Source organism: Diuraphis noxia, unplaced genomic scaffold (genome assembly GCF_037042655.1).
Source record: "Diuraphis noxia isolate RWA-SAM2 unplaced genomic scaffold, SU_Dnox_SAM2 contig0003, whole genome shotgun sequence".
Lineage (NCBI taxonomy): Eukaryota > Metazoa > Arthropoda > Insecta > Hemiptera > Aphididae > Diuraphis > Diuraphis noxia.
The window spans coordinates 51,711,813-51,725,486 of record NW_028301713.1 but is presented as its reverse complement, the minus strand read 5'-3'; the positions used below and the strand labels follow the sequence as shown (position 1 = coordinate 51,725,486).

The window sequence follows — 13,674 nt, the reverse complement described above, 5'->3', positions numbered from 1 at the left end:
GTACGAATTGAAATGTATATATTTACCTGAAACAAAAAATAAGAATCATATTATAAGCATATTGAGTTAATATGTAGGGTATGAAACAATAGCATACAACAATAATAGCCCCCATACAGGGTGGTAGAGGCGTTTTTTAAATTTTTTTTACTAGAATGCATTAAATATTAATTGTTAAACCAGTTCCTATATGAAATCAAAAAAATGATTTCGACAATAAGCTTCCTGGTCTTATTTCTATGAAGGAGAAAAAATATATAATACCCATATATATGTGTATTTTGAAATTCCTGAACGCGCCTTTGTTGAGCTATTCGACGGAAAACCACACGAATGGAAAAAAAAAATTGAAACCGGTTTAATGCGTCGGGTTTCTATTGGGGTCTTTCTATCCCAATGTCGAGTATGTAAGTACGGTCACGTATAAATATAATACATATTGTACACTTATAAACATATAGGCATCATGTACCCCGAAAGAAATATATCTGTACACTATATACAAACAGCCTTATTATTTTCAACTATGAAGGCTATAATATTATAGTCGCATCGCCAGTCAGGTTGAATTCCGTATACGTATATATAATACAGCTTATGGTTACGGACACATGACTCTCTATATATTATATCCAAAGCGGTCACGATGATTATAATAACGATAATGACGGAAACGAGTGAAAAAAAAAATTAAATGATTTCAAAATCGATTTTCGTAAATGCAAACGACCCTTTTTCCTGTAATTGTGCAGCGCTGCTGCAATTATAACGGACGTTTGTATTATTATTAAAAAGTTCTAATTGAACGTGGCCCGCAGGCGGTTTTTATTTTTCGTCCAAGCGCTCGTCGGGATTATTATTATATATATATATATATATATATGTGCGTATACGAGATTATATAGGGAGAGAGGCAGTAGTGCAGCGATGAGAACACGAGTGTGATGGGGATCGTGGGTTTTTTGGGTTATGTAGAGTATACACTAGTGAGGGGCGGTCTCGGGTCGATAGAGAGTCAGTAGCAGAGTGCATGTATATGCAGCACACATTCAGTATTAGCGTCATGGTAGAATACGTTTCGGTGGAGGAGAGAGAGCGCCAAGGATTCAATTATAACGACGACTATATTCGACGTGGAGGCAGAAAAAGTCTTATTGGCTCTATGTGAGTTTACGTATATACTTTACTCGTCGATGAATCTAACCGTTGGATATATAAGGTGCAACAGGACTATTTAACAAATGTCCAATAAAAATATTATTATATTTGTAAAATATAGCACTGTTACACCCTGTATAGCGTATGTATATTTAGTAGAAGCGTAATATTGGAAAAACGGATATCTGAACACACATTGGGGAGGGTTGAAACATTATTATATATCCTTATTAAAAGGTATAGGTAGTGTCTAATGTCTCTCTGTATAACCGTGTTATAAAAATACGTTATGTAACGATGATAGTAATAGGCGTGCAGAAACAGATTTTCTATTGATTTATTGTGTGCTCAGTTTTTCCGGTCGTCGTCGGCGACGACGACGTTTTATAAAATTCTGGAATGATATACCTATATCTCCGATACTGAGCGAAAAGAATGAGAAAGCGAACCGAAGAAAGAGCGTACCATTTACCGGGAGAGGTGAAAAATTTTCCGGGTCATCGTTTACGCGGAAAAGAAGAAGTTGGACTACTGACGACTATATATTATATATATAGTATATATATATATAGGTATATATGCGCGGTGCGTGCAAGTATATTATATAATTTCAAAATTCTCTTCCTATTTTTTGGCTCTCTCGTAGCAATATAATTGTGAGGCACGTTTTTGGTTCTGAGAACACCGCTTGCGCTGAGTTTCAGAGGGTGCTGCCAGGGCGGCAGTCCCTAGCGATAAGGCACGAAGGCTGCGTGTCGCTAGCAATAAACTAAACGGGGACGTGCGAAGGGTGTGCGTGCGTGCGTAAATACAACACATCATCGGCAGCGGTGGAGGTCGACAACCCCCCCCCCCCAACCACCGGGTATGTGGTGGTGGAACTAAATATATATACGCACACTGGCGAACGCACCACTAAAATGCATATTATATATTATAATATTATTATTACATATTATATATTACACAGTATATATAGTATATACTATAAAGCAATACGTGGTACATAATATGCTGAGAACGGTCTTAGGATGACGACCGGCTGCTGATGCTCTTATGCGCAGATAATAGATACATTATATACCTATATTATGTGGTTGTCGTCGATTCGAGGAGTCGAATGGAGATTCAGTGTGAATGTCATATTGAAATACATTAAAATGAGTTAACGAAACGCATTACGTTGAAACGTCGTTGCTGCAGTTTGGTACACAACAATACACAGCTAAATACACTAACGCAGTCTCCGAGCATGATGGAATACGTGTACAGGGTACCATTGCGTGTGTGACGCACCGCCAATGACTATGTTTATGTTCGTCGTTTTCAAAAACCTCCGGAGTCGTGAAAAGTTGAACAGTCGATTTCCATGTTATGTTATATACAAGTTAGAACAACAGAAAATCTCACGAGAATAAACTAATGCCGAGTCAAGGCAGGAGCTGACGCATAGAAAGAGAGTATGCATACACATACTGTGAACGAGTCGAAACACCCTGTATAATATTATAGTTCGTACAACCACGCATACCCGAAATAACACGTCGTGCACAGCGCGTTTCGTTATCTGATGGACAGCTGCTGTAGCTGTTGTTGCCAGTATATAATATACAGAGTCGAGCTGGTTTGAATATTATTATTATTTTTATTTTAAGGTCGGTATTTTTTTCAAACATGCCCGTATACATTCCGAAAGAACACGGCGCTGCACACAGACTATATTAAAATAATAATAAATAATAATTATTAGTGTAGTACACTATTATACTACTGTAAACTAGATAGAATCCTGCACGAAAAAATCTACAATTTAAACAGTATGCTATTATTCAAGTTAAGCTATGCATCTCGATATTATATTATTATTGTATTATCTGTTCAAAACTATATGTATGTGATATAAAAAATTATATATATAGATATTTATGAGCGCCGTCCTGTCTGACAGTGAACGCAAGAACTACATTTTTTTCAGTGAGTTTTGCATATTTTAACGATTTTGGTGTACAATACCAGTTGATAAAACATAGACGACAGTCGCGTGCTTACACATAGGAGGCTACCGGATACCATAATATACGAAAGGGTATTTACTATTTACAGATCAATGGTATCACAAAAGGAGCCATTTTTCTTTAAAAGTCACTCAAAAAGTAATTTTTTTTTCAAATCGATAATTAATTAGTTAATAATAGATTAGGAAGGCTAAAAGTAAAAACTACTAATAAGCCTTTAAAAACATTTACATCATAATTCATAACTAATACGTGTGAATATAATTATTATTTTGTACTGATACATTTTATCTTAATTTATAAGAATTTTGGTATTATGTTATGCTAACGTTATATTATAATACACAAATGAGTAAGAAAAGAAATTTACTGAGCACAAAGTCAATCAGAATTTATTTACATCCGTACGAATAACGTTATCAAGTTGAATGCATGTTTTGCCCTTCAAAACAAAAACGGGCCATCTCGAGACGCTGGAACTGCAAACTTATAATATAGATACCGACATACATGACATAGTCAATTTTCATCAAAATTGACCCTAAATATTTACAACTTGTGTAATTTGCACCATATCAGGTAGTAAGAAATAGGAAATGTAATTTGCAGCAAATTTAAAATCGATTATACATATAGTAAGATAGGTACCATCGAAATAATAATCGAACAAGTTTTAATAGTATATATAGTATAATAAGAGATATATATTAGTCAGTAGTCTTTAATTAATTATAAAAAAGTTACTCAAATAAAAAAATAATAATTTAAAATAACACACGTCAATGTTTATAAAAGTCCGTATTATCGACAATAACTCGACAATAGCATTCATCACTAATAATAGATACTCATTTTGGTGTAATTTACAAACACTATTTTCGGCTACCCGAAGTGGTGCAAACTTCATTTCTTTATTTTGGACATTTTGGTGCAAATTACAAGAAACTCCCATAGATGCTACGTCAGTGCTTATTATAAAATATTTTACATACCTATTATTTATTATACTAGGGATAAATGTCAATTGTATCGCCAACTATAATAATATAATTAACTATATTATGGCCAAACGTTTTCGCCGACCTCGGAATTCCTCTGTGAACAGAGAATTATAAGTATACAGTGTACTATTATACTATTCCTACTTAAACTCAATATAGTCAATACTATTGTTATAGTAGATACTTTGGACGAGTTGGCCACGGCTCCTTCCCGGTATAAAAATATAATATGTTTCACGTACTCCAACGGTATATAATATACGGTTGCTAAAACGTTTTGTATACAATAAAAACGCGGTTCCAGCTGCAACGTAAGTATACATAGATGTTTGTTACCAAAGGTTTGTTTGAAGAAGTCCATTGTCGGACGGTATTATTTTCTACAGGCATATAGGTATACATAGAAAATTAAACGGTGTGTGGGGAAAATTGTACTCGTATGACAAAAGGCAAACGCTCCGATCGAAACAGATTATAACGTCTATAATAAGGGGATACAGGAAAGGAATGAAAAATGCATTTGTTGAAATAATATTGGATTCGAATATTTTCTTCCGCTGTCCACTAAATAATATATAATATTATACCACATTACCTGTATATAATACAAGCAAACAGTATTCCGCTATCCTGGTATATACACGTATATTATACTGTATAATGTGAACCTATAAAGGTAATACCATATACCTACCATAAAGTATAACAGTCCCGTCGACGTGTCTATATAAAAAGTTTTCAAAGGAGTTGTGTATATCTACTCCGACACTGCAGGGTGGGGTGAAAACCGTTTGTTTACGCGGAAATAATACGGAAAACGCGATTTTCAAACATAGATAATATATAAATATATAACAATATATCATACGCATGGAGGTACGTTCAAAAATTATTTTTACAATACCGACAAGGACGACCGACCGACTGTACGTTGAAGACAATATCATGCTCGATTATTGTTACTCTCGAGAGTAACGATCGTTATTTATAATAATAAATAGCTCGAAAAATAGCTAAAAAAGCTCGATAAAAAAAATTAAATATATTATGCATGGAAGAGTTGATGTTATAAGCACACTAATACACAAATTCTCTTCGCGCGTGTACATTACAGGGCGTTTTGAACGGCATATTACACTAATATGTATACACGCTGTGCAGTGATGTGGCCAAAACATATATACGCACAAGGCACAACATATATATATAATATATATATATATATATACAAACTACTGCAGCAACGGTCAACAGAATTGATGGAAAATTCGGTCCCTCCGGTCTAAATGGTACGAGATACGTATATTGATCGGCGCTTACGACCGAAACGGTCCGCCGCAAACGGAAAACGATGGCGTCTGGTATACTCGAAACCATTGTAAATATAACATCATGATTTCGGTGCAGGATCTGTAGTTCCGAAATAGTTGGTCGTCGGTGAAATTATATGGAAATTTATCTGTTACACGATAATGATAGACGTACGATATAAAATATAAATTGTAATAAATATGTTAGACCGCTATTAGGTACAAAATATTGTACAGGGTGATTTATTTTTATCATGACAATGCAATGCACTTATACAACTGGTCCACCTGGTGTAAGGTATAACATTTTATATATTTTTACTTTTTTACTTATAAAAATATATAACATAGTATCGAGATGCTATAAAATATTGTTAAATGGTTCCTATGATCAACATAAAATATAATTTCGTGGAAATAAATATTACATATAGGAAACGATCTATATATTAATTCAGCAGATGTAAAAAATTTCACGACGATACACGGAAATATAATTACCTACAAAGTGTACAATATACACACTATAATATCATAGAAATTTGCCTAAAACCTAATCAGTAATCACTAATAGTACATAGACTCATATTATGAGACTATAAACCTAACATAATATATTTTGTACTCAGAAACGTATGTAGTCAAATATTATACAATTACTATCTTTTAAAAGTGGATAATAATATCGTTTAGGTAATGATAATAATTAATCTACGAATAATACTAGCTATAATTAATATTATCATTGACACGTGTGTATTGATTTTGTTTAGGCGTACAGATAAAATGCGACAGGAAATAAATAGCAGATAGCTTGACTATTATTTTTTACTAAAATCTAAAAAGACAATCAAATCCACGACTGTATGGAAAATAGAACAATCGTGAGTATAATCTACAAAAATATTATGTTTATAATAATATCGTTTCAAATAAACATGTAATGATATTTGACTCACTTAAATAACATTATAAGGCTTTAGAAATATAAGTAAAAGGAAAAAACAAATAATACAATCACAATTCCTTTATGAAATTAAAACTAGAATATTATATTATTTAAAATCAAAATATATAACTACAAAGTAATACATTTCATATCTTGTAATATTTATTTGTATTGTATAAATTATTTAATTAATGAGAGATAATGTTAAAAATTCTGAAAATGTACACCAATTTCCAATATAAAATTGTATAGGACATACTAATAACCACAGACATTGAACCCTCAGTTAAAAATAAAAAATGAATAATAACACAATCATAATGTTAAACTCAGTATCACACTATATATAAATATTAGTGTATACAAAAACAAAATCTAATCTTAAATTATCTAACAAACAAAAATGCATTATTATCTCATTTTTCACGAAATTGACCTTCGGAAGGCGATAACAGCACAAAACAAATTAAATACATGAAAAATCCCTTCAAAAACGCAAACCGAGTAAGTCACACAGCCCAAAAGGGGCGAGGATCGACTTTAGGACTAGTAAAGTAATATTAGTATACAATAATATGATAGACACACGGTGTCAGCATAAATTATGCCTTGTAGCGCATACAGTATTCTGTGGTCAGTGGTCTTTTAATTACCTCTTATTTAGCACTATTATTCGCTTCTCTAATTTGGTAAATTTTATTTATGCAACATGTAACAGTGTTACGTAATAAATATGTTTGTTATTATTTCAATTTAACTATTATTATTTGTTATTACACTTTATTATTTATTCAATGTAATAACGATAAATACCATAATCGATATTTATATGTTTCCAAAGCTTTGTAGGAATTTACAGAGGAGCATAAGCGAGATGGTTTAGTGTCGGATGCTTATTAAAATGTTAGTATTTGTGACTTCCTCTAAAAATAAAAGGTAATTGAATTGAAGATACTGCAGGCTGGTTCACACTTCACCCAGTTTAATTATGAAATAGGTGATTGAAATTGATGAATTTTTCTTAGTTTTCTTTAATTATTATATTAATAATGTAATAATCTTAATATTTTACAATTATCATATTACAAGCTTAATATATAATTGTTATAATTTATTCTATAACTCCTGTCGAATTCGAAGACGGAAAAATAGATTGGAATAGTATCAAAGAAAAACAATATATGTTTCGGCGCCGAGATAGATTATTTGAAGTCAAAACACGCACAGAACATTTTTCCACAATATAATTCAGTGCACAGTGATGTTATATATTGCACCTATGGAGTATAGATAGGTATTACGCGGAGCCGATGAAAACGAAAGAAAAATATGGAGACCAAGGCTAATTCAAGACGGCGGGAGTGAACAGTCTAAGACATTTGCCCTTTATAATTTAAAACTATAATATATTAGTCCAAATAATTATGTTAATTTCATTGTTTTTGAACAATGAATGGAAGAATGTGTTCTATTTCTCTGTCTACAATAGCAGGAAACTTGCGTTTTGACAAATTATCATCAGGTCGAGATGGCACTGTTTCACTCAATTGTTCATGCACAAATTAATTTCAAGTATACTATTCAAGGGCGATGTAAAAGTTAAAAAAAAATTAGGCAGGTATGCAACAATCGTTTAAACACAAATACAATGTTAGGTGGTATACCCTTATTATATCGTGCATAAATAATTATAATATGTCATAATCACGAACGATTGAAATTGAAATACTATAAGTTATAAATTATAATAATAGTAACGAGACGACAAACAATTAATTTGTACACGTCGCATTATTTTTTTTTTGTTTTGAAATAAATTAATACGTCACGTGTCGTAATAAACCATGTTGAAAATTTTTTCTCCGAGAGTAATTACTAAGTCAGAGGACTTGTAGTTCTAAAAAAAGTTCTAAAATATATTCAAGCACTTATGCAATTAAAATTTTTTTAACACGTATGTACATTCCGCAGAACTGACCGAGATTAAATACTGAAATATTGATTATTTCCATGTCTAGAAACGTTTTATAAATTAAAATCTTAATCGAATAAAAGCACGCGTGGTGCGCACTAAGTTGTGGTGGTGATGTCGTAAGTATAGGTGTACAACGTTAGATCGTAATCGCTTCTACGAAAAATGTGTGCCCATGGACACTCAAAAATCATATTATACGACAAAAATGAAAAATAAATACATTTTTATCCAAACATTTTGACTGTATTGTTCGAAATAAAAATGTCACAGTGGAAAATTTGATTTAAGTTAAATATGTCTCAAAAAGTATATAAAAGTGTAAAATATTCCTTAAAAACCAAAAATATACATTTATATGCACAATAAAATTTTAAAACTAGCTTAGTGAAAGCGTGAAATGTATTAGCATCGTACTCTGCTATTTTTGTGACTGTGCAAAACAAATTTGAAAATGCTTCAAGTCCTTTGCCCTAGAAATTACTAATTAGTTTTTCTAAATTATAAAATTTAAATGCACCTACAATACAATTAAATAATTAATTGACATTAAGCGAAATTAACTTTTGTAATTTTTTAAATTTTGACATTAAAATATTACTTCTGAGAAGACGAACGCCAGAAATAGTGTTATGCCGCACTAATAATAGTATCGCAGCTATTACGCTTAAGATTACAACTTTAAAAATAAAATAATAAATTATTTATTTAAAAATTAGAAACTTGATAACGCTTTAAGAACTAGAATAATAATTATTATCATTTGATACAATATTCTGTAATAGTGTAATGTGTGTTTTTTAGACATCAGACTCAATCGCCGAAAATGTTGAGGCATGTGATGTGGGCGGGTGGAAATCCTGACATTGAACGTTATTATTAATTATACGCGAAATAAAGAAACGTTTCCAAGATTTGGATTTAGGTATCATAATAATAATCATAATATATACCCAAGACAATCGAGGGACTTAATTAACATCGCGTCCTTTGTCCTTGGGAACAGGCTTCTCGGTCGTACGAATTTGTAACAGTCTCAGCAACCGACAACCGACTATAACCAACGTCGCTCGCACTCACGTAGTACTGAACACCATAGGATTTCTATCCTTGACTTGAATTCGCCGACCCGATTTTCTTTGAGAAATCATTACCAAACATTTTCAAGTGAAATGTTTTTCGTTTTGTATTTATACATATTATTATATTCATAGGTACATGTATAACATATTGTCAGTTCGTGAATCGACAACAAGCTATCTATAAATACGTGGATTCGGTGGGAGAAAAGAACGATTTCGTAAACATCTTTTTATTTTGTATAATAAAACCACTGCAGATACTCACAACACCCTGTGCCCCAAAACACATCGAGGAAGAAATACACTCACACGCACAAACAGAAAGAGTGATCGAAAGTGATTGGACGTCTTAAAAATATTTATTACAATCGTATATTTCACTACATAATATATATATGACGACACTTGGTTTTTGCAGCGTTATTATATTGTTGTATTATAGTCATACCAGGCTCATAATTGCAGTGATTTTTCGATGCTTGCAATAACATAGTAATATTTATATAGAAATTCAGCGTACGGACCTCTCCACATAGTGTAATATATCAGCTTTGATTATTATAGAGGACAAGGCCCGCGTTATTATATGGAATAATAACGTTTTTGTTTTTATAACTTTGACGTTACGCCCAATTCGTAATAAATAATAAGACGACTTTTGTTCGCGCGTTATTGTTCTCCCGTATACACATTACACTGCAGATATCGTGTTACGCGGCGAACTCAACACTTGTGTTAGACACCATAATTAAATCATTGTATCGATTATATTATTATATTATATAGCTCGGCAATTAATCGATATACGTTGGTGAAAACGTAGTCCACATATTATACACACGCGTACGCATTACAAATGGTGGTTTTGAGATCAATGTCGTTTCGAGGGGGGAAATATCGATGAAAACCACGTTCAAGCGTCACGACACGACTTATGCAGCACAGTGTATGCCTAAATATGCCTACTACGTATTATGATATTATAGTATGGAGCAAGCGACGAAATAGACAATTATTCAGTTATTTACATTCCGCAACGATTGTTCGTATTAAAAACGTGCGATAAAATATTATATTAACTGTCATTACAACAACAACGCCAGTCGGTGAAGTGGATCGATTAGCGTGACTATACAGGCATAATATTATTATTTATTATAATCTATTAAATTATACTCCACAAAAATTAACTTTTATTCATAAAACCTAAACTAAAAGCCATCCTTTCTACCAATGAATGCATTAATCATTTAATTATGGAGTTAATGACGTTAACGAAATATTATACTCATTAACACGTGTTTTGATTCGAGACAAACACCGGACAGGCCACGGCATAATACAATATGACAGTATTGGTTCATGTGATTATATGACTATATTATATGATTGGTTAAGAGTCGTTTCCCCGTCAAGCTATAAGCGGAAAGACGATTTTCAGACGATAGCTGCGATGAAAAATCGAAATCTTCAGAACATGTAAAATTACAAGACATCCGTTTTCTTCCGATACTATATAATGCATTCCAAGAGTATACAAAATATAAGATCGTATAGCTAACAAACGCCGTTAGAAACACTCGCGGTTCAGACATCATTAGTGTGAGTTGGGTTGCTTAGCTAGATAGTTTTAGGCGTCGCAGAAACTACAGCGCCGCGGTCGCTAAAAGAATACAACTACAGCAGCAATAAGAAGTCGCATAATTCGAAAATGAATGTATATTGTACGATCAAGGGAAATATAAATTACATAATATTATAAGTGTAATAAAGAATTATTGTGTATAAACGATGAATTATATAATTTCAAAGTTTTTTTTTTTTTTAACCGACTGGGTGGCCGGACACGTTCAAAGGTCGTCGGAATTACATGCGATGATGGGCTTGGGTCGGTTCTTGAACAACAACTTTTTGGTGACGATTGCCTCGACCACGTACTCATCGGCGTCCGGTTTCTTCTTCATCACTGCGAGTGGCTTCTCGAACTTCTGCATTTTACCGTACAGGATGTGATGGCCAATGATCAAAATGGGCACGCCATCCTGAATGGTCGCAAACAAGTCGCCGACGTATTGGCGTTCGAGCGGTGTGTGCCTGCGGGTTTCGAGCTCACCTTGCATTTCCAGGGCAGCCCATTCAGGCGGTGACCAGAGTCCGTCGCCATTTTCGATCAGTTTCACTAGAATCATTTTCGGTTGGATTTTATTTTTGGTTCACTACAAAATCAAATCAAAACGGGACCGATCAAACACAACAGCTATAGGAAACAATCCGTCGCTCGAGGCGAATAAAAAAATAGTTACATAGCAATCGTCGCATGTACATAGATTGCCGGAGACATACTTTATTGTAGCGTGGACGTTTATATTTTTATAAAACTCGGTGGTAATGTTTTCTTTAAATTTGAACTTATCAGTTTATCACTGCAGAAATGCCATCTTTAAAGCGTTACAATTCCTGTTTCTCGACATTGATTAGGTAATGAACTAATGAATAAAAAGTTAAATACTTAAAAACCAAATTATTAATTAACGTCCACAAGATAGAACGTTAATTAAATTTGTTTCTGTTATGAAAAGTGACACAGAAATTGGTGACCACCATATTATTATACACATATCTTTTTTTTTTTTTTTTTTCTGTTTTAACCGACGACGCCGAAAATTATACACATATCTACGTCACGCCGCCGTAGCAATTGCCGCAACAAAAATGAATTCTATACGCAGACAGTTAGGAGGCCACGCGTATGATAATACATTTATTTAACGTTTGTTGATCACCGAAAAATAATGATTGCAATAAAATGTTATGCAAAAATGCACGACTATCGCACGGGAAATTTTATTTTGTCACCCGCCAACGAAAAGCGGTGGCGACCGAAGAGTTGAATATGTTGCCTATGCACAACGCCTATAAGCGTCAGATTGTGTTTTTACTTTATCGTAAAATGCAGTATTTAACATATTGCATACATACACGACATTGACACATTCAACATTCAAAAAACGCACGCGAATCATAACGCATTTATGCGATATAAGATAAGTTGTTTACTCGGCGTTTTTACACAGATTCAATGCATTTACATTGAAATAGTGACAGCCACGTGTGGAATTTACATAAAAACCTATTGTAACAAGACGTCAATACCTATATGCGACCGACGAGAACAGAGCTATTTACGCAACATATTGTAACAACATCGACGTTTTTTAACACGGACACAAAAAGCAGAATCTATTTTAACAAAATGTTCACTGTAAATACATAAATAATATATAATTAAAACTTTGGTCTCCGACCAAAAACACGTAATCCATATAATATATAATATATTATATACAACAGAATCAATAAATTAAAAACCACCCAAATCCGTTGGTTGCAAACACGGCAACCATGATACAAGGAATCAACAGGAAAGATCTTTGATTGTTTAAATGTAAATTTTCGACTTTTCGCACGTGATCTACTGACAAACGATTATTATTTAAAAGGAACATGCCATCCGAGTGACTAAGTACACAGTTGGTAAGGCCGAAAACACTGCACTATACAACTATCACGCTAAAGCGAGTTCAAAACACATTTTTATTTTTCACACAAGACTCGAACCATAGAAAGTCTCTGGGAACAATAAAACTATATCTACATGTACATTAATTATTATAACGTTATATAATTGTGCATATTATATTGTACAAAAAACGTAACCGCACTTTTATTATAATTACTTTATTTATTATAAATGTATATAAAGTAATAAGGGATACCTATGATATTTACTACCTATAAATATATTTGTTCTTTTAGAAGCTCAGTCATTCTCTGACCCTCTTTAAAACTGCTCAAATACCCTTGGCCCCACTTTATTCTCTCTCGGTACAAATATAAAGGGTTGCTATCTCCGCCCAAACGTTCCATAATGAGAGAGAACTTCATACGAAACCCCAACCCTCGCCGACCAAGGGCTTTACAACAACTTTAATTAATTTTTTCTCTGAATATCAAATAAACCAACTATTTCCGGCCCCTAAAACTTCGTAGTATCCCGTTAAACGATATGATGACAGTGTTTTAATTAAATATGGTCTCGTTCTCTCCTTATATACATACTTCATAGAACATTTCCAACTAAATTAACAAAAATATCCATCCTGTAAATATCTAGGCAATTTTTTTAT

At 32.9% G+C, this 13,674-nt stretch overlaps 2 protein-coding genes across 3 annotated transcripts in view; both read right to left on the bottom strand.

Annotated features, from left to right (window-relative positions):
• gus (splA/ryanodine receptor domain and SOCS box containing gustavus) overlaps positions 1–13,674 on the bottom strand; it is a 61,264-nt gene that overhangs the window by 32,646 nt on the left and 14,944 nt on the right. The window lies entirely within an intron of this gene.
• The window catches only part of LOC107168100 (chromosome transmission fidelity protein 8 homolog), a 39,185-nt gene continuing 36,701 nt past the window's right edge, over positions 11,191–13,674 (bottom strand). For both annotated transcript variants that reach the window (XM_015517393.2, XM_089223529.1), the window contains exon 2: positions 11,191–11,703. In XM_015517393.2, coding sequence (XP_015372879.2) covers positions 11,338–11,676 — 339 coding nt within the window. In that variant the 5' untranslated portion in view covers positions 11,677–11,703 and the 3' untranslated portion in view covers positions 11,191–11,337. The remainder of the gene's footprint in view (positions 11,704–13,674) is intronic.